Genomic DNA, 24,541 nt, shown 5'->3' with positions numbered 1-24,541 from the left:
TGTCACATAAACACCATCTGACCCATGTTGCCCTATAATGTGTTGATTTACATACTGTTCTTGGATCCCTATATGAAATTTCTCATAGATAACACAGACATATGCAGGTACTGGTATTCCAGTATTTTTATGTCCACCTGTTACCTGTTAATTGAATTATTCAGACCTTCCTGTGTTTGATTAATTGATTGATCTGATACATTGATATAGATCACAAAAAGTGGGCAGATCATATGAATCTCTATCCGGTTATCCACATAAAATATGCTTAGCAGTTTCTGGATAACTGTTTTCTAGTGTTACTATCCATAATTTAGCTTTTGAGAGGTTGATGGTAAGTTGCTGGGTTGTCAGCAGTGAGCTTCTTTCTATCGCCTTCCTGCTGCTCCCAAAGTATCATACTTTTGCTTGGACTCTATAATCATCTACCTAGGGATTTCCAAATCAAGTTTATTCCATTTATGAGACTTTTGACTGGGAACACCAACACCCCATCTTGTCGCCTGTACTAGGAGAGCCACTGACTTTTTGGTGATCCATGGACAAAGTCTTCTCTGCCTTGTTTAAAACTGAACATGGATCTCACAATGACCCAATATCTAGCTCTGTTTTCCTAGCACCAACCTCAGCTATCATCTACCCACTGAGGGAGACAAATAGTGCATCACCTGAAGAAGATTATGTTATGGTTATGGGTAGTGTTTTGTTGCAAAGTGTAACGCACATCAAACTAGTGGTTTAATCGCACTACCATGGAGTATCTACTGTCAAGTAAGATTCGGTTAATTAATTAAATAAAATATTTTAATTGCTTTTCTAAGCGAAAGGAAGATTTCTGAGCTTAGCAAATGGCATCGAAAAAGCTCTATCACTAAAAGTTGTGATACATATTTTTGGTATTTGTGGATGATACAATTTGTCTTTACGTTTCTAGGTGAGACTGTACAGTGTGATTTTAATGGTTGTAAATTCTGTTGAATTAGTGTAAATTATCCACTACACTATGAACATGTCTTTAAATATGATTCTTCTGTCTATGTGTAGCCACTGAAGGCTCCTTTTGGCTTCCACTACAGAATTGATTTTAGAGCAAACAACATTCCAGAGCACTTTGTACTAGTTGAAGACAAGTATTCTGTTTTATTTTGCAGTAGCGAAGAATATAGAGTTTTTTGTTTTCAATCCTGGATAAAATGAGTGTGTTGGTCATGAGAATTATAAAGCTCCCCTAAAGGAATGGTAAAATGTGTCTTATATAGCCTTAGAACCCGCCGTAGCGGGCTCTACCGGCTATTAAAGGCCCGCTCCCCGCGTTAAATGCCCGAGCCAAAGGCGAGGGCATTTAACAAGGGAGAGGGACTTTAATAGCTGGTAGAGCCCGCTACGGCGGGTTCTAAGGCTATTAGAACATTCTGCCACTCAGGGCAGAATGTTCTATTAAAAAAAAAAATGTTCACGGAGCCCGAGGGGATTAAAATCCCCTCGGGCTCCGTGAGGCTTTGTTCACAGCTGTTGCTGTGAACAAAGCGAACATTGGAATGTTGGCGCTGCGGGCTTTTACCGGCCAGTAAAAGCCCGCAGCACTCCATTGTTTTCAATGGAGCCCCCAGCATTCCAATGTTCTAATATATATTAGCAACCAGGGTGTCAAGATCCAGACTAGAGCCAATATGAATGCCCAGATTGCTAACCGATTTTCTGTCCTAGTTCTCGGTGAGATCTAGAACTCTATTTTATCGGTGATCGGTGAGATCTAGAAGCTCTATTTTATTACAAGTTAGTTTTGAATCTCTCCAATGCACAAACAGCACAGTAACATCATTTCTATCAAAACAATAGAGCTCGATCATAGTAACTAGCAGAACTATAGGTGTATTGCCCTTCACTAGTATGATTGAGCAACATCTGGCACACTACCTGTCATGCATGTTGGAATCAGCAGTTTTTCTGGATTGTTCTTAGGTGGGGTGACACCCTAGCCTTAATACAGTCAGTTCTATTGGCCATGTTTGATGATCAGGGCTTTCATTCAGGTCTCCTCCTTGATTGCTTGACGGCTTTTGACACAATGGACAATTCCAACCTGACCAATCATGTTGCAGCAGTGCCATTTTTATATCAGCTCTGCAGGTGTTCAATTTTTTTGATTAGGCCCTTTAGATTGCAAGGCACTAGACAGAATAGACAGATAAAGTACGAGAATCATATGCCCAGTAACATTATTTTCCTCGGGGATTGTTTGCTCTCTGTCTTGAACTGGTTGGCACACAATTTCCTAAAACCCAGTGGAAATGAGCCCGAACTCCTGCTGATTGGAGGTCAGCAGATGGTGAAGACATTTTAGCCATACTGGATGGGCGCCTGCCCACACTGCCAAACTCAGTAAAAAAACAGAACCTTGTGCTCTAGGACCAGATTCGGTGTTGTGGTCGAACTGTATTTCATCTTTAAAGGCTCTAAGAAATGTTCTCTCATTCATCCCATAAGAATCTCATCTATTGGTAGTCTGTGCCCTCTTTCTATCTTGGCAAGATTATGCAAATAACATTTACCTAGAATAGCCTATGTTCCAGCTAAAAAAGCTGCAGCATATATGGCAATGACAATTTTTGGTCTCTGCAGAGTTGACCACATCTTGCAAAATGCTGCGTTGGTTGCCTGTCTTTCAAAGAATTAATTTCAAGGAAAAGTTGCAGTCACTTCACTGTACTGGCACCAAATTTCTGTCCATCATTATCACTTTTTTAGGCCACTTCTCGTCCTTACGCTCGGGCTCACTTGGTCTTGCATTTTAAGAGATCACTGTGGGTGGAAAAACCTTCAGATTTCGGGTTCACATCTGTGGAAAAAGCTTCCCATTCCATAAACTTAACCAATGACTTTGACGCCTTCAGGAAAACACCAAAAACCTAACTATTCTGCTATGTTTTTGCTACCATGTTACTCTTTCTCTCTTACTGGTCCTGTTGTTCTCTTGTCCTGTTTTATTTGTATGACCCTAACTTCAAAATGCCCCCCAGACAATAACCATACTTTTAAACTAAATAAATAAAAATAACAAATGATGACAGGTTTCTGAGCAGAAAATGAAAATTTCAGATATTACAATATATTTGTGTTTAGTGGATTTTAATAATTTAAAATGGTCAATTTTATTCAATTTTAGACGTTTTACAAAAAATGAAAACTCGTAGACAGAAAGGAGTTGCAGAGGTCTGGTTTCTAAACGGTGCTCCTGACTATCAAAGAAAACTCATAATAATTGGAGAATAAAAACTTTGCATTGTAGTTGCTGAATGCATGGAGTTAGTGTTTTTTTCCGTTAATCAATCCTATGTATTTTCTAAGCACCGAGTCATGTTTTGCATCTAAGTTCCTCTCTTGCTCTATAAATTAAATCAGTGTATTAACCTTTCTAAATTCCCTTAGTAATGTATTTATCAATTTGCTGCATAATATTGAAATGTGCTTTAGGAAAAATCTCAATCAAATTCAACTGTTAAAAGAAAGATAATATTGCCACAGAACATGGTTCTTCAAATGCCTACAGATGTACAGTCATGCTCTGTGCTCTGTGTATGTCTTACAATTCAACCACCCATTTTGCATAGTTTTCTCCTGTAGCGCTGCATAATTAAAGTGTGGCCTGGTTGCAATTGCCTTGCTCACTTGTTGAATCAAGTGCACACCTCAGAATCCATCATCTAACGGGTGATCTATCATATATGGACTGTGCTGCCTTCCACACACAAAAGACCCTAAAATGTTAACATCCTGCATTGAGCATCTACTTGGCGGAATTACCTCTACAAATTAAAATAACAGTGGCGAACAGGTGGCTGCTTGCCTGGGCTCTATTTATCATTGGCATGCAGGTCAGATGGTTTCACCGCAGAGGTGGGTCCTAGCTTCTTGAACTGTGGAAAGACTCAGGAATTTGGGTAGTGATTTTTGATGACCAGCTCTCATTTAAGCTGCAGGTTGCAGAAGTTGCTTAAATTATCACACAATTAGCTATACAACTTCTCAAGAAGTGGTCCCTTTTTGTGAAGTGAAAGATATAGATTCACACAACTTTTCTATCAAAAAATGAGCATGTAATTGTATCTGGGGATATTAAAGAAAATATGCATGTTCAAACTCCTAGTATTCATTCCACTCATCCATGCAGGAGCAACCACAGTGCACGCTACTCTCCCTTTTAACTAAAGAAATGGAGTCTCTTTCATCACAGATTAAAGAGTAGTTTTGTAATTCCTTCACAAGTTTCTTATTTTCTTTCTCCAATTCAAACCTCTTCTCAAAGACAATTGATTGCATTCACCCAGAACTCAGTTAAATCTCTTGACTAAGCCATTTTCCCGGGGATTATACAGTGTAGTTCTGAAATGTTTAATTCCCTCCTGTTTGTGAAATGATTCAAATTATTCATTGGCGAATTGTAGCCCATTATCTGACACAACTACTTTCAGACATCCTTCCTTCCTGAAAATGTCTTCACAAAATGAGATTTGATATCTCTCACAAAAGCTACATTAGGCCATTTTAAGTAATAATCTATTAAAACCAACATAAATCTACTCTCAGAACTCAAACAATCAAAAGGCCCACAAATATCAATCAACCCATCCCCAAGGTCTTTCGGGAAATGTCATCTGAGTAATAGGCATCTCTGTCACATTGTGATTTTTGTCACTGCATACACATGGTTCACAATTTCAGACATACCTCTCTATCGGCTTATCCATACCTGGCCACCAGAAGTCATTCTGGACCTTCCTTTTCATTGCAGAAATTCCTTCATATTCCTAAGGTAACAACTCTAACAGCCTGTGGTGCAGTGTAATGTGTGCTACTAATCGGTCACATCTCCTGACTATGCGTTCCACCACTCATAATTCTTCCCATACAGGTAAATACTCACTTAACTTTTAAGTTTCTTCCTGAGTCAAACTTGTTCGATCTGGCAGTTTTTCAATGAGCAATTTCACAATGGTATCCTTTGCTAGCTCACTCAACCACGTGTCCTTCCATATGGCTCCCTTGCAAGAAAGGTACATTTCCACTACCAACCAGTCATCCTTAATGCTGCAAGAATCACTATGCAAAGGAAACCAGGCCATGCAATCTGCATTCACATTATTGTGTCTAGGTACATATTTAACACTGAATGTATATTCCTGCAGCCTATATAACCACTTTGCTATATGAGGTGTAGCTTTCCCAGCACCTTTTGTGGTAAATAAGTAATTCAGTGGGCGATGATGGGTCCTCAATTCAAACTGGGTTCCATATATAAATGTTTCTGGAATACTGTACTCCCACCAACACGCTAAAGCCTCTTTTTCAATGACAGAATACAAGACTTTTGCCCCCTTCACGGTCTTTGAAGCAAATGCGACTACTTGTTCTTTTCCTTCATGTTCTTACATTGGAATCACGCCCAGTCCATAATAGCTAGCTTCCATTACCACCATGGACCTTCTTGCTGGATCAGAAGGCACCAGTAAATTGGCAATAACTATTGCCACTTTTATATTTTTGAATGCATACTGACATCTTTGTGACCATTCAAATGTTGCTCATTTTTTAACAACATACACAACACATGTGCCGTGTCAGAAAAATGCTCCACAAACTTGGAGTAATATTCTGCAAGGCCCAGGAAACATCTTAACTACTCTTTGTACTTTGGTGTCCCAGCATTCTCAACCGCGTCCATCAACTTCAATTTGTGTTCAATTCCTTTATTGGGCAATAGGGTGCCCTAAATACTGCACTTCTTCTCTCTGAAACTTACACTTGTCCAATTCCACCGATAACCCAGCATTTTCAACATTTTCCACAACACTTCATCATGATGGTCTTTACTCTCTCCCCACGCCAAAATATGATCCTGAAACACTAACACCATAGAAAATCCCTGTAACACACTTTCCATGACTGTCTGAAACACAACATATGCCGAGGCGCAACCGAAGGGCATACGTTTAAATTCATATGCACCTTCAGGTGTAATGAACAACATTATGTGCCTGGATTCTGGATGCAGTTGCACTTGATGATAAGTGCTAGAAAGATCTGATGAGGTAAAATGATTTTAATTTCTCACATTCATCAGCACCTAACTGATTTTTGGAAGAGGATGCCTATCCACCTGAATGTTTTCATTTACATCACAAAGATCAATGCACATATGAATTTTCCCATTTGCCTTCTTTGCTAGAACTATTGGACTCAGCCATTCAGATGCCTCAATTGGCTCAATGGTTCCTTCTTTGCATGAATGATTCAGTTCTTCAGTTAACTGCTCCCTCAAAAGCCAAAGACATGTTCCTAACTTTATGCACCCTTGGCACTGCACCCTTCTTAAGAATGATTCGATGTTGGAATTTCTTCAAACATCCATTTTCCGAGAGAACAATTTAGAGAACTAATTCTTCCACTTCTCTATATCAGATACAGTAGTTAGCAAAACCTAATCAGGATGGTTCGGGTCTAATTTGATTCCCAAAGCTTGCTGTTCTCTACATCCTAGCAAAGTTTTTCCTTTTTCAACAACATACACTCTGCCTCGTGCACTTCTACCTTTATGTATTAAATCTGCTATAAAATATCCCAGCACAGCAAGTTTAACTCCAAAATATCATTATAGTTCTACTTCACTCAGAATAAACTTTCTTGTCTTGCTCAAACTCATCCATATCGTCTTGTCGATGAAAGTGCGTGGGGAGCATGAATCCACCCACATGGTTCCCTCCCTTCCATTGACCTCAGTCTCACACTTCGGAGGATGGTATGCCTCTTCCTTTATATTCCACATCTATAACAATATATACTAGGCACATCCTTTTGATATTCCTTATTTGATCTCCACCCTTTTTGCCTATCCTTTTTGAGATCACCTTTCTACACCACATTCACATCACTTTCATCTGATTTTGTTTTGTCTAAATCTCCACTTAACTCTTTTCATAACTAGAAATATTCTCAATGCAATGTGCTATAGTTATGGTTTATTCCAAAGAAGGATTTTTCATCTGCAACAACTTTTCTTGAATTCTAAGGTTAGTTGTTCTGTTTATCATTTGGTCCCTTATAATTTCTTCTTGTAAGTTCTCACACGTAAAAGAAGCTGACAACATCCGTTCTTTTTTAAACCTTTATTTTCAGTTTTATCATAAACAATACCGCAATATTGAGGCCCTTACTACGGGTCTGGCGGTCCAAGGACTGCCAGGCTCACGGTGGCGGCCTGACCACATTATGACTGTGGCTATTCTGCCACGGTCGGACCCCCAGCACTGCCAGTTTCCCTCCACTGGAGGGACTGGCAGTGCTGGTGTTCCTAATCGGCCAAGGCAGCACTGCGTGCAGTGCCACCCTGGGGATTACAACCCCCGCCAGCTTTTACGTGGCCGGGATCGGGTGCAGGGGCACCCTACGCACAGCAACATTGCTTCCGGCTCAAATATGAGCAAATCGTCAATGTTGTGGGCTGTTTCCCACTGGGCCAGCAGACGGAAACGCTGGGCTCTTTGACCCACCCACATTATGACTACCCTTCGCGCAGCCAAGACTAAAGACAGGTGCAAGAACTTGTACTCCATTTTCCTGTCCTTTGGGTGTCGGGTATTACCAAGGAGGCAGCACTAGGGAATCTGTGCAAACGTTATCACTACAGCTCTTTGTATTTGAACAGTCACTTGCGTCCAGTACTTCTGAACGGCCCTACATTGCAGATACTTGGGGATCTGTGCAAAAGTTATCACTACAGCTCTTTGTATTTGAGCAGTCACTTGGTCCAGTACTTCTGAACGGCCCTACATTGCCAAGCTAAAGACAACATCCTTAAAGGAGCTACATACTGCTCTATTGTTTCCCCTGGTGCTGAGCATGTGAAAAAAAAACTTGTGGTGTTCTACCACAATGCTCAATTTCTTGCCAAGTTTCATTCTACTGGTTTCATGGCCATTGCATATTCGTCTTCAGGACCTTCCTCAACCTCTGACCCATCCCCTGTTTCATTCTCCCCATCTTGTGGTACAGGTAAAGTTTTAAGAACTTTTCTTACCTCTTCTCCAAGACTGTGTTTTTGTAAGGCTAATTTCTTTTTTGCTGGTAGCACATCCCCTCCTATAGCCTCTAAATATGTTTCAAATGATTCCTTGTAGTCCTCCCATATCATTGCATTGGACCCTGGATCGTGCAAAAACATGGGAGCAGCAGCTATTGCTTATATTGCCATAGTAGTAGTAGAACACTGATACATTGATAACACAACTGATAGATACAATAAAAGTGGTCATCATCCTAAATGGTAACAAAATAATTTAACACAATAAAAGTGGTCACTCTTGTCAATGGTAACAAAATAAAGTACCACAATAAAAGTAGCCACCGTTGTCTATATTGAAGTACTTAAATTCCTGCAACAATGTCCTCTTTCTGTGGCAATGAGCTGGCTAGGATGCATTTTTAGTCCTTCTTCTTTGTTGTTCGTAGTACTTCTCCAGTATTGTAGTCCATTTTTAGGGTTGCTACATTAATTCATATTCTAGTCCCTCTTCACTGTTTTCGCACCTTTATGGCATTCCTCCAGCATACCAAGAGGCATATTTAAACTTGTTTTGTGCCGAATTTGCATCTTTTGTTTACGCAAATTCAGTGCAAAACTAACTCCATATTTATACTTTGGCCCGTCTAGCACCAAAGTTATGGAGTTAAAGTAATTTTTTGGATGTGGAAACCTACTTTGCGTCAATGAGATGCAAAGTAGGCGTTCCCGTGCAAAAAATGACTCTATGGCCTTAGCGCCATATTTATCCTCTCGTGCTAAAATCACGCACGGGATGGAGGAGGGGTCAAAAAATGGTGCAAAGTTTGCTCTGCACCATTTTTCAATGCCTGGGTCAGGGCAGGTGTTAGGGGACTTGTGGGGCTATTTTCATGGTGGAACATATGGAATAAGCCCACAGGTGCCCTCCCCAGGCCCCAGGAACACCCCAGCCCACACCAGAGGGACAACGGAGTTTGGGGGACCCCATCCCAGGTAAGTATAGGTAAGTACAGGTAAGTATTTTTTGCCATTGGGGGCCAGAAATGGGCCTCCCTACATGGTACTGGGTGCAATGGCCATAGGGTGGAGGGCATGACTCCTGTCTCTTCTAAGACTAGAGTCATGTGATATGGATGGTTTTGGGTCAGGAAATGATTCCAGGCAGGTTAGAGTGATTTCTTTTTTTTTTTTACTCTAGCATGTCTAATGTCATTTTTTGGTGCAAAACCCCCTTCTTCTATACTGCCAGCCCCACCCGACTAACGTCATTTTTTGTGACGCTAACCTACCCTTTGCAGCGGCTTGCACCATTCCATACATTTGGTGCCCGGCTGGTGCACAGAAATGGTGCAAGCCGGTGCTAAACTTTTTGGTGTAAAACTGCGTTAGTGCAGTTTTGCACCAAAAAGTATAAATCAGGGCCCAAATGCCTCTCCACAGTACTCGGAATGCCTTTCCACAAGCACCTCCAGTTGGACTTTGAAACAACTCACACACGGCAAGTGTATATATTTTTTTTCTTGTGTAATTTCACTATTTGTGTATCATTTAATGCACCTTGAAGCCACTTTCAGTATTAGTCACTATTTATGAACAATATCAGAACAAAAAGTAGCAATGATAAATATTCATCACTTAGGGGGTCATTCCGACCCTGGCGGTCATAGACCGCCAGGGCCGGGGACCGCGGATGCACCGCCAACAGGCTGGCGGTGCATCCAGGCCAATTCTGACCGCTGCGGTAAAGCCGCGGTCAGAAAAGGGAAACCGGCGGTTTCCCGCCGGTTTTCCCCTGGCCTGAAGAATCCTCCATGGCGGCGCTGCAGGCAGCACCGCCATGGGGATTCCGACCCCCTTCCCGCCAGCCTGGTTCTGGCAGTTTTGACCGCCAGAACCTGGCTGGCGGGAACGGGTGTCGTGGGGCCCCCTAACAGGGCCCCACAAAGATTTTCAGTGTCTGCATAGCAGACACTGAAAATCGCGACGGGTGCAACTGCACCCGTCGCACCCTTTCCACGGAGCCGGCATCCTCGTGGAAGGGGGTTTCCCGCTGGGCGGGCGGGCGGCCTTCTGGCGGTCGCCTGCCAGCCCAGCGGGAAACTCAGAATGACCGCCGCGGTCTTTTGACCGTGGTACGGTCTTCTGGCGGTTCCTGCTTGGCGGGCGGCGGTATATTAGAATGACCCCCTTAGTGTCCTCCTCCTGAAAAACAAAAGGACTTAGCAGATATGAGTTATTTGGCATCATATAACAGCCCTGAACATGCATTATAAGGTTTTTGGCTTCCTAAGAAGATAATTGCATAAAAACTGCCCCGTGCGATTCACACTGAATGCTGATCCAGCCCTTTTATATAAGATGACATTAAACTTCACGTTTCAATGCTTTTTGCTTTTATAGGCACTGGAAAAGTATTGTATGGTGGAAACGGGGTTTTCCGGAATCCGAGATGTTTACACTACTACGCCGAACCATGATAATGTTCAACAGAGTTTTTTTCTAGCAGAAACACTAAAGTAAGTGCACTTTTCGCAAAATAATTTATTGTGGGATGCCAAGTCTGTCTGTAAAAAACGATCTCATTAAGGAAATGTTTTTTAAAGTCTATTGGAACAGATCATTTCTTAAATCTTAGCTTCAAATAATCTTTCACTTATTTTATGTGTTACAAATTGTAGAAATCCCTGGCCTCAGTCACCATCATGCTTGCTATTATTGTGAATATAGCCCAACAAATCCTGGTGTTCTGCGATTACTCAAATATTTTTGGGCATAGTACAGCAAACAGTTAGTAACATGCATAAAAATTAAATAGAATCACATGACAACCTACAGGGGGATGCAGGGTTTCTTCCCCCAAGATGAACTGTTCATTTTAAAGCACAATTGAGCAGAAGCATTGTTCAACAAGCACTGGCAAAGCCTATAGGTCTCCCCTTTGGGACCTATAGGTTTTGTCAATGATTTTTAGCTATGCTGTACAGCTTCCCCAAATCTGTGCTGCGTGGCTATATTAAAAAGGCCAATAGTTCATTGTGTAGGTGTGCGCACCACGCACGCAGATGCCTACAAAATGATTTGCCCAATTTTTTCTTTTTGTTTGCTGATGCAACTCGGATTGACAATTAATAATAAGAAAACTGAAAAAAGCTTTTTGGGGAATGTTGGTGGTGGGAAGCAGCAGGGGACACTGAAGCAACATGGGGACACAGAGGGTAGGAACAAACAACATGTCCAGTGAGAGATGAAACAACAAAGGGGTCTGGAACCAACATGGAGGATGCTGGTGGTGGGAATCAAGAGGGATTCCAGGTGGGAGCAAACGGCCAACAGGGAGAGCAACTTGGAGCACAGTGGACATGAGGAGAAAAGCAAACAGGCGAGAGAGCAGGACCATCTGTATCTGGGAAGGGTAGGACCACAAGGGCAAGAAAGCAACACGCGGTGGAGGAACACAAGGGCAAGAACATTACTGAGAGGGGCAAAAGAGAAGCACACAGGCGAGAGACCAGCATGGATGGGGAAGAGAGCAGACTAGAAAGATAGCTGGAAAACACATGCACTCTTGTAGAGTGCTTAAACAAAAAGAAAATGTAGCACCTGAAAATGGGAGCAGTGTAAGGGCACAGTAATGGGTCCGTGCTCCAGAGGTGGGACAAAGACAAGAAGAAGAACTACAGATAATGAGTAAGAACCAAGTAAATGAGAATGGCAATGAAGCCAACAAGAGGTAAGCAATCGGTGGGCTCTAAGCCCACGATAAGCTAACAATACATCTCATAACAGAGACAGTGCATGTGCGTTTTAGTAGGTGAGACCTAAAGTGTTGAAAGATGACTTTACAGTGGGCTACACTCTAAGGATTTGCTTGAGACCTTGTGGGAAATGTATTTTAAAATGTTCAGGATCAGTATGGATTATGGTTCAAAACATCTTTACTACAGAGTTGAAGGGTGTCTAGTCTCTCTCACAAGGCAGTTTCTGAAAGGAATTGTATCACTATCACGCCTGCTTTGGTAGAGCATGCATGTCAAAAAGAACTGGTAAAGTGTAGGCAGAGGCGGCGCACGCTACTTTCATACACAGAATTAGTGCGGCATGGGCAGCAACATAGAACGCTGAATTTAGAGCTGTTACAGCACAGTGTAGACCTGCGCCTGATGCACACTTGCTTACTCTCTTGTCGTCTTCTCTCGTACCCCCATGTGTTCAACACATGCTGAAGCACTAGACACAAAGCTCACACAAGAGGTAAAATATTCGAAATAGCTCTGTAAGACACACAACCCTCCAAAGTTTCTAACAATAAATACAAAAAAATCCTAAAACACAACTGGGAGTGCATAGGTAACATCACTGAAAGCTTTGTTAACCCACCGAAGAGGTACAGCATGAGAGATGTGCCCTAGTGACCGGAGGTGCCAACTCTGAAACATGAGGAGCTAGGTTTGAATCCCGACCTCAGCTCAGCAATGTGTTTTTCTTGCCAAATCGCTTACTCTACCTATGCCAAAAAATAGGACATGTGTGGTGTTGTCTGGTTTTGTTGTAAAACACTTGGGTCAGGTTTGCCCCATGAAAAAACAACAGTGCAGACCTACAGATAGACCCATAAGGTAAAATATGAGAAGTAGAAGTGTCAGCTGCTTGTATACACCCCTATGGCATGACAGCAGCAGTGCAGAATTTACTGGCACAGCAGCCATTTAAACGCCACAAGTGTACATATGCAAGAAGAGACATATGCATCAAGGGCGTAGACTTAAAAAAACAAAGGCCAGCTATGATATGGATAGCAGCCACCTTAACTGTTAAAACCCACAAAGGCTATGTGTCGCTTTGAAGGGCTTTGACATGTCTGACTCACTGCGTGTGATTTATTTAGGGAAGTGTCCTTTTGAATTGTGTTATGTGTGTCTAACCATCCACCCTGTCAAAAGAAACCTTGACAATGTTATGAGAACACGAAACAGAAAACATCCACTGCAATTACTATCTTTTCAAATACATACCACGGCTCTGCACTTCCACTTTCTAGTTTCTGATAATTACAAAAACACTCTTCTAGAAGAGCTTGGCAAACAGGGCTTCTTCAAAAAGAGATTATTGGAAATACAGACTAGAGTGCCTCAGCCACAGGGGATTGATGAACTGAAGCATGGTTTACATTTTTTCATTTCTAGTAAATAATCTTAGCATTGCTTTTTTAAATCCATAGGGTGTGAGATGAATACTCATATATTTGGTGGTAAATTAAAAGTGAATCCCAGGTGGGAGTTGTCCCATACTTGTATGAGATGATATATAGTGTGTGAAAAGGATTTATTCTGAAACAATGTTTATATGAAGCATGTGTAAGTAAATAAATGAAGAATTGAACCATATTGACATATCTATGAATTTGTGGTCCTTCCAATTTGGAGTTTGTGGAGGATGGTTTGGCGAGTTTTTCGCCTTCCTTCCAACTATTTTGTCCTTTTTACAAAACCATCCAAAAATGTTATCATGAAAGGTTTCTTCTCGAGGTAATTGAGCAAACAATGCAGGGCTCCACATTTGCCCACATACTTGCTTCTTTATTTCTGAAATAAAATGTGCACTTAACCCAGGGGTGTAACACAGTAAACATTGAAATGAGAAGTACAGCCTTAGGCCCGTATTTATACTTTTTGACGCTAAACTGCGCTAACGCAGTTTAGCGTCAAAAAATTTTGCGCCGGCTAACGCCATTCTGAAGCACCATGCGGGCGCCGTATTTATTGAATGGCGTTAGCCGGCGCAAGCAGACCGGCGCTGCCTGGTGTGCGTGGAAAAAAACCACGTACACCAGGCAGCGCCGGCGTTGGGAAAAATGGCGTTAGGGCGTCTTAAAATGGCGCAAGTCAGGTTGACGCTAAAAAATCGTCTTAACCCGATTTGCGCCATTTTTAACGACGCCCAGACGCCATTTACATGACTCCTGTCTTAGTAAAGACAGGAGTCATGCCCCCTTGCCCAATGGCCATGCCCAGGGGACTTATGTCCCCTGGGCATGGTCATTGGGCATAGTGGCATGTAGGGGGGCACAAATAAGGCCCCCCTATGCCACCCAAAAAAAAAAAAAAATTATACTTACCTGAACTTACCTGAATGTCCCTGGGATGGGTCCCTCCATCCTTGGGTGTCCTCCTGGGGTGGGCAAGGATGGCAGGGGGGGTCCCTGGGGGCAGGGGAGGGCACCTGTGGGCTCATTTTGAGCCCACAGGCCCCTTAACGCCTACCCTAACCCAGGCGTTAAAAAGTGGCGCAAAAGCGGGGTTTTTTGACCCGACCACTCCCGGGCGTGATTTTTGCCCGGGAGTATAAATACGACGCATTTGCGTCGGCGTCATTTTTTTAGACGGGAACGCCTTCCTTGCATCTCATTAACGCAAGGAAGGCGTTCACGCAAAAAAATGACGCTATTTGCCCATACTTTGGCGCTAGACGCGTCTAACGCCAAAGTATAAATATGGCGTAAGTTTTGCGCCGAATTTGCGGCGAAAAAAACGACGCACATTCGGCGCAAACGGAGTATAAATATGCCCCTTAGTGCCTTATATTTGTAGGGATGAGTGAAAGACATTCGTGTGAAAGTCAGGTTTTACCTGTGACTCATGTCTTCGGATATAGCCAACACTCCAAGAGACAGAGTTGCATAAGGTAGATGTAAATTCCGCTGGTGACCACCACAACTGACTTAGAGGTAATATATGTCAAGTCAAGGAGGTAGAGATAATGGATATAATCTATAGAATGTAAACGTTTTTACAAAGTCTGTACAATTAATTTTTTTTATTTTCAGAATGAATGTGTGTGCAAAAGAAACTATGGCCCTGATTCTAAGCTTGGCGGGCGGCGGGAGCCGCCCGCCAAGCGGGAACCGCCAGAAGACCGTACCGCGGTCAAAAGGCTGCGGCGGTCATTCTGGGTTTCCCACTGGGCTGGCGGGCGACCGCCAAAAGGCCGCCCGCCAGCCCAGCGGGAAACACCCTTCCCACGAGGAAGCCGGCTCAGAATGGAGCCGGCGGAGTGGGAAGGTGCGACGGGTGCAGTTGCACCCGTTGCGAATTTCAGTGTCTGCAAAGCAGACACTGAAATTCTTTGTGGGGCCCTCTTACGGGGGCCCCTGCAGTGCCCATGCCATTGGCATGGGCACTGCAGGGGCCCCCAGGGGCCCCACAACACCCCATACCGCCATCCTGTTCCTGGCGGGTGAACCGCCAGGAACTGGATGGCGGTATGGGGTGCCAGAATCCCCATGGCGGATTCCCATGGGCAGCGGAAAGTCGGCGGTACACCGCCGGCTTTCCGCTTCTGGCCGCGGCTGTACCGCCGCGGTCAGAATGCCCGGCGGTGCACCACCAGCCTGTTGGCGGTGCTACCGCCGACCCCGGCCCTGGCGGTATTTACCGCCAGGGTCAGAATGACCCCCTATATTTGATCCATTTTAAAAAATGTGGATATGCTTACAGTGAAAAGGAGCTTCAGGGAAGAAGTGTTGAGGAGGATTGTGGGGTTTGTATACTGTGGAACCATTTGCCATGCCATGCTCTATTTCCACTGTTGTTGACGATGAATGTAAGATTCCATTATTGTTGTTTGCCGCTGCTTTGGCAAGCTGGCTGGTTCATTATACTAGAGCAATAGATACCTTTTCTTGAAAACTGTGTCATTTTTTCATTGGCGACGAGTAATGGGCTTGTGGTCCATGCTCCTGAGCTGTTACGTTATTATTTATCAACTGTGCTGGATGCTCTTCTCTTTTCTCCGCTATCTGTGTTGTAGGCCCTACTCTTCCCTTGTGCCTGGCTTTGTACTCAATGCTCTGAAGGCCCAGTGACAGGGAGTACACTGATATTTGGATCCAGCTCTTCTTTACAAGCATGAATTTAGCCTGTACCCCACAGTGACTGTGACATCTCTCCACAGCCACACGTCCTGTTAGCAATGTCAGGCAGTGTGTCATGCACGCATGCCATTGACACCTCATGCTGACACACCATTAACACTCTTGTTGTCAGGCAACCATTCGAAAATAACTGTCAGCCAATGGAAAATGCCTCTGTTCCACATGTTGTGCAATTATGCGCACACACCTCTGTAGCATTCTCGTTGCTGGACAACCTGTGTTAAAAAAAAAGGAAAAGGAAATATCAACAAGTATTGAAATCTCCTCAGATCATTTGGCAGCCATTCCTGAATAATGTAATACACGCTTTCTAGATTTATCATGCATGCATCATTGTACTCACTTGGTTAAGGAAAATGTTGAATATCTCTGAGTAGCAGTTTTCAAGTGAGACTTGACAGTGAGTTGGAACTTAACTTCCATGTTTATCTCAATGTTCACTTTCTTGCTCACAATTACCACTGGAACACTTGTGATCATTTTGGTGGGTTCTCTTGGGGCTGCCTTGCTGCTTTGTCATCTGAAGGGTAGTAGATAGCTTACCTATATGTCACAGGGTAAATCTCTGAGCACCAACTGAGAAGCTGTGTAGGAGCCTGGCAAAAGCAATTTTGACTTTTTTCTTGTAATAGTTTTCATTCACACTATAGATTGGGGTGGCATCGCCCACACCTTTCTTTTGCAAGTATGCCTCCCCTCAACTGGCAACAGTGGCGTTAGGCATTTGAGGTTTATCTTTATGCTGTAGACAGTGATGCCTTGACTGAAAATAAGAGAAAAGAGCTTCTCATACATAATTTGTGGACAGAAGAAATGAGCATTTAGAAAACTGTGCTGTGTTATGTTATCAGGTTTGTAGAGTGCGTAGCTGCCCCATAATCGGGCCTTCAAACGCTGGGCTCAGACGATAAATGAGCTGCAACTTCTGGCTAACCAAAGGTGGGAGGAAAGCTAGGTGGAGAAATGTCATGTCTAGTCATGTTGCTAATAATGAATGTCAGAATACAGTCTGGTGAGGAAGGAGACATTGTTGAGGTTATCAATGAACATAAAAAAATATTCAAGACTCTCAATAAAAGATTTAACCCTGTGAGAAATGTAGCATTAGAAAGGCACACATTTCTTCAAAGTGCACGACAACCAGGAGAACTATTGACGATTCTGTATCAGACTTGCAAACTTAGACTGCCATGTACAACTACCATGATTTAAGAGATGTTATTATCAGAGATCAACTCATTGAATGAACTAATAAGAAAGTTCAGGAGTGATTGCTGGTCACTGAGGACTCCAATTTAGAGACTGCATTTAGTTTACCAATGAGAATGACCATTCAGAATCATATAGTAGGGACATTAAAGCAGCATGAACAATAGTAGAATGTAATACAAAAAGTGTGAATGGCCTTAAGCCTTGCAGCAAAGTCAGTGCAAACAGCAATCTAATGCACATTGACAACAGGAGTGTTGTGCCTGGTAGTAACAGACTGTGGGGCATATTTATACTTCGTTTGCGCCGAATTTGCGTCGTTTTTTTCGACGCAAATTCGACGCAAAACTAACTCCATATTTATACTTTGGCGTTAGACGCGTCTAGCGCCAAAGTTCATGGAGTTAGCGTCATTTTTTGGCGTGAACACCTTCCTTGCGTTAATGAGATGCAAGGTAGGCGTTCCCGTCTTAAAAAATGACTCCCAGGCATGTGCGTGGTATTTATACTCCCGGGCAAAAATGACGCCCGGGAGTGGGTGGGGCAAAAAAACCCGCATTTGCGCCTCTTTTTAACGCCTGGGTCAGGGCAGGCGTTAAGGGACCTGTCGGCTCAGAATGAGCCCAGAGGTGCCCTCCCCTGCCCCCAGGGACACCCCCTGCCACCCTTGCCCACCCCAGGAGGACACCCAAGGATGGAGGGACCCATCCCAGGGAAGAAAAGGTAAGTTGTGGTAAGTATTTTTTGAATTTTTTTTTGTGCCATAGGGGGGCCTGATTTGTGCCCCCTACATGCCACTATGCCCAATGACCATGCCCAGGGGACATAAGTCACCTGGGCATGGCCATTGGGCAAGGGGGCATGACTCCTGTCTTTGCTAAGACAGGAGTCATGTTAATGGCGTCTGGGCGCCCAAAAAAAATGGCGCAAATCGGGTTAAGACGATTTTTTTGCCTCAGCCTGACTTGCCCCATTTTGGGACGCCCAAACGCCATTTTTCCCTACGCCGGCGCTGCCTGGTGTACGTCGTTTTTTTTCACGCACACCTGGCAGCGCCGGTCGGCTAACGCCGGCTAACGCCATTCAATAAATACGGCGCCCGCATGGCGCTTTAGAATGGCGTTAGCCGGCGCTAATTTTTTGGGCGCAAAACTGCGTTAGCGCAGTTTTGCGTGAAAAAGTATAAATATGGCCCTGTGTTTTCTTGGTCGGAGTAAGTCACACATGAGAAAATGTAAACCGTGGCCTGCTTGGTCACAAGTATGTTTTCTCAGTGCAAAAAGAGGCATTTTGCCAGTGTATGTATATCTGGAAATGCAACTAAAGTAAAAGTGAACCAAATTCACAGCAGTCACAATGAGTCTCTTGTGGTTGATGTTGATGGTTAAGTACTCATGATATCAGATGCTGAACCTATAATAGATGGTGTGGTGGTCCAGGTTGCCACGATGGAGAATAGGAAAAGAGTACCTCTTTATTGTGCTCTCATCATAGATGGTAAACTAGTCAAGTTGATTGCAGATTCTGTATCTCCTTATACCCCAACAAAGGATAGGTTAGCAGCTGTTGGTGATGTGTTTAAAGAAAATACTGTCAAAGTGTTTGCATATGGAGGCATGAAGGTGATGTCTTGGATAGATTTTAGGCAGACATGAAGCTTGAATAGAGTGTGGTGTTAGGTACAGTATATGTTGCAAAGAATGGCACAAATTTAATAGGTTGGGATGCACAAGGGGATTCGAATATTGTTTTAGATCACAATATTCCTGTAAAGTAAAAACCAGATTTAGAATCATGGTGATTAATTACATATGTGATGTTCGAGAGGCCACAAGTGTTTCCAACATAGGATGGTGTTGAAAAAGAACACTGTGTCTGTCATGCACAAGCCACTTAGAGAGTGCTGATTAGTTTGAAGAGCTGGTGGATGAAATGCAGAGTTTGTGTAACTTGGGAATAATAGGGCCAATTGAAGTTCTGAGTATCTGGCGCCTGTCCTGTTGGCCAAAAGGTGAAAAAGTATTTTGAGGGTGTTTGTCGATCTGAAAGACTGGAACTGGAATATTTGGGTCAACCAGCAGTCCCTCCGTAACATCAGCGAGATGTTCTGGACATTGAAAGGTGCTGCTTATCAAAGGTGGAATTGCACAAAACTCTAGGCATCTCAACTCATTCATTCATGACTCAACATTGTACGTACAGGTACAGATGCATGCCATTTGGGCTTACTCCTGCATCCTCCATATTTCAGCTGTTCAGAGAAGTGGACGGTGTTGTGTGTTTCTGGGAAGACATCCTGGTGTATGGGGTGAATTTAGCTAAGCATAATGAAAAAGTTAATAGGACCATGAAGATTGTGGAAGGAAGAGGACTAAGTTTAAGAAGAGATAAGTGCAAAGTTGTGGAGAACAGTGGAATATTTGGGTTGCCATGTGCCCCGTACCATAGTATTGCTTCCCCACACCCATATTGGCATTAACAATGCTTGTTATATGTTTCATATAATGAGTATTGTTTTCAGCAGATGCAACTTGTGCCTAACATGTCAAAGCAGCAGTTTCATGAGCAGAACAAAATCAGCACTCAATCATTCTTGAAATGATAGAAGTAAATCAATCCATCAATCGTTCTCGTTGAGGGGACAACAATACAAGTGAGATTCTTGTTAGGTTTTTTCAACAAAAAAGTGTTTTTTTGTTAATGAATTTTCATAAATCTTGATTTTCATAACTTGGTAAAAACAATTTGTAACAAACAGCCAGTCAAAACGTTCCATGGCAATGGTTGCTTCTCAGGGATAATAAATCAATCATCTTGTTTATGCAAAACATTTTTACCAAAAAACCATCAAAGTCACAGTCAGCGAAAGTAATATAATATGTTATTAGTAGGAATAACTAGACATCTTCTCTCATTAAATTCTACAGAATATTCATCCCTGCGATAAGGGTGCCCAAAATAATAAAATGTTTTGTTTGTAGGGATAGCTTCATGATTTCTAGAATGTAATTCTATTTGATTATCATCCCCATGATAAAGGTAGTGATGTTAATTGAGAGCAGTCATAATCTCAACTCTCATTATAAATTCAGCACATGAATGAAATGATGTAGAATAATGTTAAGAGTTTAGGTACTAGTTCAATCAATCGTAGTTCTGTGTATTGCCTACAACACTGTGAATTTCAACACCTTATTCACACACAATGTCACAAAAGAAGGAAGAACCATGTTGGGAGATAAATGAACGCCTTCTAGTACATTTCACCATTAGTTGGTCAGGTTCAGATCTGTCCATAGATAGATAGAGAAAGAACCAAAAGGAGTTTCTCATCATCCAGATGTCCAAGTGTCGTCCACTAACTGTTAGCCGGATGTGATGATCAAACATTTTCAAATTACTGGAACGTTTCATACAGGGTATCTAGAAGAGTGTATTTACCCATGTTTGGCTTTAAACATGGTTGTCAGTCGTCTTTCAGATTTTTGTGGAGAGGCTGCTGCATTTCCAAAGATGTCCAGGTGTAGATAAGACGTGCGTGAAGAATTTGTGAGTAAAAAAGTGAACGTTAAAAAAGACCTGACGGTCACTGACATGTTCTCCAGTGCAAACAACACCTTTCTGACAATTTCACACAAAACCCATACTCAGCATGTGCTGAAAGAAGGCAAGTACTTGTAGGACTGAATCAGGGTATTCCTACAATAAAACCCACCAAATGTTAACAGAACCACTTTGGAAGTGTGGCTTGGCTCGATCTAGATTTTCAAGGAGTATCGAATCAATGCCAGTATGTAGCCCAACCACGTATGTCAAGGCTCAAGCAGGATGAAGGCTGGATGCCTGCAGCGAAATGCTACCACAGCAGCTGAATTATTTTTGCAGATGAAAGCTTCGTTTTTGTCTTACCCCTAATTGAATTTGGTATTGCTCTCAATTCGTTATGTTTATTTAATAATGTCCTTGCTAACTACTTCTGAGCTTGCTGGGGATAGATTATGCTTTCTTTTTTACTGCAAGCCTTAGTTTTGTGAAACTGCAAATTATGATGGTGATGGATTTTTTCTGCTTTCTGTATGCAGGTATCTCTATCTACTTTTCTCTGAGGATGACCTAATTTCATTGGAAGACTGGGTGTTTAACACCGAAGGACATCCGCTCCCTGTAAATCACACAAACATTAAATTCACCAGAAGAGAACAATGAGTTACTCTGTGCCCATCCAGCTTTTGGTGTTGCTCTGGAATTGTCGTTCAGCGTAAGGCGTCGTGCTCTGACTGAAAAAAAGTTAAATTACAGATGCTCCTCCCTTTCTCCTGAAAGGAAATCTATATTAACTTTATTACTGGCAAATTGACAAGGCTGCGATTCAAAAAGAATATGGACACAACTATTGTGATAATCTCTTTACAAAATGTTCGGTACACTTCTAAACCAGTAGGTGGAAGGATGGAAATCATGTCAGAATGCTTAATTTTTCCTTTTTTGTTTTTGTATTCATTTTGTCTCTTATATTGTATTGTATTTTGTTGTAATTTTTGTTATATTTATGGACTATTTTGAAACAATGTGCTTTTTAAACTGCACCAACTTTGTAACAAAGGGAATATTTCCGTTTACATTTTGTCTTCGGCATTATTTATGAATTGGTGAACATTAATACCCTACAGATGCACCACAATGCAAAACGTTTCTATTTCCATTTTACCAAATTACGTGTTGCAAGTTATATAAAAAGAAATTATGTGCACTATAGCCCACTTTTTTGATTTTTGTCGAACATTTAATTTCAAAACCTGTCAAACAATATCAGAAAATATTGACACATGGTGTTTTTTTTCGCCTGAAAAACAATTGAATCGCAAAAACATCTCCTGAAACCTTGAATTGAAGCTAATCCTACAGAAGTCACATTGCTGTACGATCCTACACCTGGGACCGCAGACTTGAACCAGTTGATGTCCCGGCAGCCCATTTAGCTGGAGAAACGGAGTGAAATATTACTTAAACATGAAATAACACAACTCAGTCTCTGCCAATGTCTCTGCCTTTGCACAAATACATGAAAATAAAAGTAAACAACTCTAAACCAGTATATCCTCCCGTGGAATACCTGTGTTGAATGAAATTATATTCAAACAGTATGTTCAGCGAGAGAGATAATCGATATCATATCAGGTAACCGTGTAATAATCCAAAATTGTTGCTAGGGGCTCCGGTGACAACCGTGAGGTTGGGGTACAGTTTACTTGGCATGTATGTTTTATATTAAATGTTTATTTTGAGACAGTTAGCTTAACAACAGGCAATGATCCAAATAGTTTATTTAGGATTTGTTTACCTTTCATGAATAAGGTTTTGATAAAACAATTGACAACGATGAAGGCAAGTGGGCTGACACCATTCTGTGCCTCCGCCGTTTACCACATAATTATGGCTTTACTACATTTGCCACATAATTTAATCATTTGCAGATATCACAAAAACTGTTTCTATCTCAAATAGATACAAATATTACTGGCAAATAATGTGCTGCATAATTCCTCTTTTTTACCAGGTCTGCAGGGTGGTTTGGAGCTCTCATTATGATGATAAATCCATATTTCACATGGAAACATGAAATATTTTCCATATTTTATGTTCCGATGTGAAATATGGGTTATATACAGTGGCAGCGTGTGAAGTTTGAATATGGTGGGGCATAAATTGACCACACAAAGTGCAGCACGTCAGTTGCCGTAGTGTGGTAGCTCCACCAAATTATTAGGTTTTGTGGGATACAAACGCAAAGATTTTAAAAAATAGGGTAACATAGTGGATTATCAGCAAATGTTCATGCAATACTCACGGATTAATTGGATAGCCCCTGCTAACTAGAGCAGAAGAGTTCATTTTTTACTATGAATCAATTCTGATTTACCGATGATGTCACAAGAAACCATACACATGCATACCTCTAGGAATATGTTCATGCATGTATAAACAAATGTACACGTAGATGTATACAGGGTTATGTTCATGTTTGCACACCTAAATGTAAGTTTTTACAAGCATGTATACACATATAATGAAAGCCTTTCATATACACATACTTTCATGCATAAATACATGCACAAATTGAAATATACATAAATATATACATGCATGCCACAGGCATTCAGTGTGCACATACTTTCTCAAAGAATCGTTTCTGCATACATTTTACTCAGTGCTAGATCTCCAAATTGTCATGGTGTTTGGCTAGTGTACTCCATCATTGTTTATCATCAGGTGTTGGGGGCTGGAGCAAACTGTGTGCCTAGTAGTTTGAGTTCTTGCAGACATCTCAGACTGACTCATTGCACTAGTGAGTAGCTTATCCCGTCCTATCTTTCCGTGCACTGTGCTCTTTTTGGCTCTACATGTGTAGTACAAAACAATGGAAATAACAAAACAGGACTGTGAAGGCAGCCCCCACCTGGTAATCATCTAATTAATTGGGTGCAATGAAACACTTCCCTTTCTGTAGCACCTTTGCTAGAAACAAAAATCATAAAAAGGCGAAAGAAAAATAAGGACAGTGGTCTGAATTTTTTTAGAAAATAATCCCATCACCTCCTCTTGGTTGTTAATCAATGGGCTAAAAAGCTATCACTATGCTCTGCTGCAATGTGTTGCTCAACAGCAATTGGGAGGTCAGAATCTTAGAGGTCTTACACGAACCCTGCATGAGCAATAATTCTGGTAGAGGAATAACTAATGTATTTAAAATATGTATATATTAAGCAGTTTTTCTTTGTGCAATAAAAAAATGACCAACCCCCCCCCCAGAATTCCTGTGCAAGATGTGCACTTTAAAAAAAATTCTGCCTTTGTTTACTTTTAACAGTAGTCAAATCAGTACATAAATGTGCATGCCAACAGTATCTGCTCGTGACTTAACTCTGCAGGATGGCACTGTGCGGTAAACAAATTATTACAGACAATGTTGTTTTGCATTGTATATTAAAGCAGCAGACCCCCTGTCTTAAAGTGGTTGCTGCTTGTGGCAGTGGGGGAGATGCTCTGGTGCCCTTGTAGTTCCTATCAGTGTCAAGCAGTATCTGGGGAACTTTGAGTAGGTTTTGAGCAGCAACGTCAAAACGAACCCAATCACACAGGCAGCTCATGCATATGCATCCGTGCAAACATACATATACTCATAGATACGCATATGCATAGATTAACACATTTCATGGTAAAGGGTGTTCTCCTGTGGGTTAAAGGCAATGACATCATGCAAACACTGCATCGTAAACGGCCAAGGAAAAGGCGCTGTAAGCTTACGTAAGATAAATCATAGCCAACTTAGAAGAGTAGAACCA

General features: G+C 42.0%; 1 protein-coding gene across 2 annotated transcripts in view; it reads left to right on the top strand.

The window, feature by feature from the left end:
- The window catches only part of MAN1C1 (mannosidase alpha class 1C member 1), a 346,263-nt gene extending 324,310 nt beyond the window's left edge, over nucleotides 1-21,953 (top strand). For both annotated transcript variants that reach the window (XM_069223920.1, XM_069223921.1), the window contains 2 exons: nucleotides 10,460-10,575; nucleotides 21,281-21,953. In XM_069223920.1, the coding sequence (XP_069080021.1) occupies nucleotides 10,460-10,575; nucleotides 21,281-21,404 (240 nt within the window). In that variant the 3' untranslated portion in view covers nucleotides 21,405-21,953. The remainder of the gene's footprint in view (nucleotides 1-10,459; nucleotides 10,576-21,280) is intronic.
- The last annotated feature ends 2,588 nt before the right edge of the window (nucleotides 21,954-24,541 follow it).

The sequence above is a fragment of the Pleurodeles waltl genome, chromosome 3_1 (assembly GCF_031143425.1).
Source record: "Pleurodeles waltl isolate 20211129_DDA chromosome 3_1, aPleWal1.hap1.20221129, whole genome shotgun sequence".
In the NCBI taxonomy this organism is placed as follows: Eukaryota; Metazoa; Chordata; class Amphibia; order Caudata; family Salamandridae; genus Pleurodeles; species Pleurodeles waltl.
Note: the sequence above shows the minus strand (reverse complement) of the source record. Positions and strands in the feature narration are given on the sequence as shown.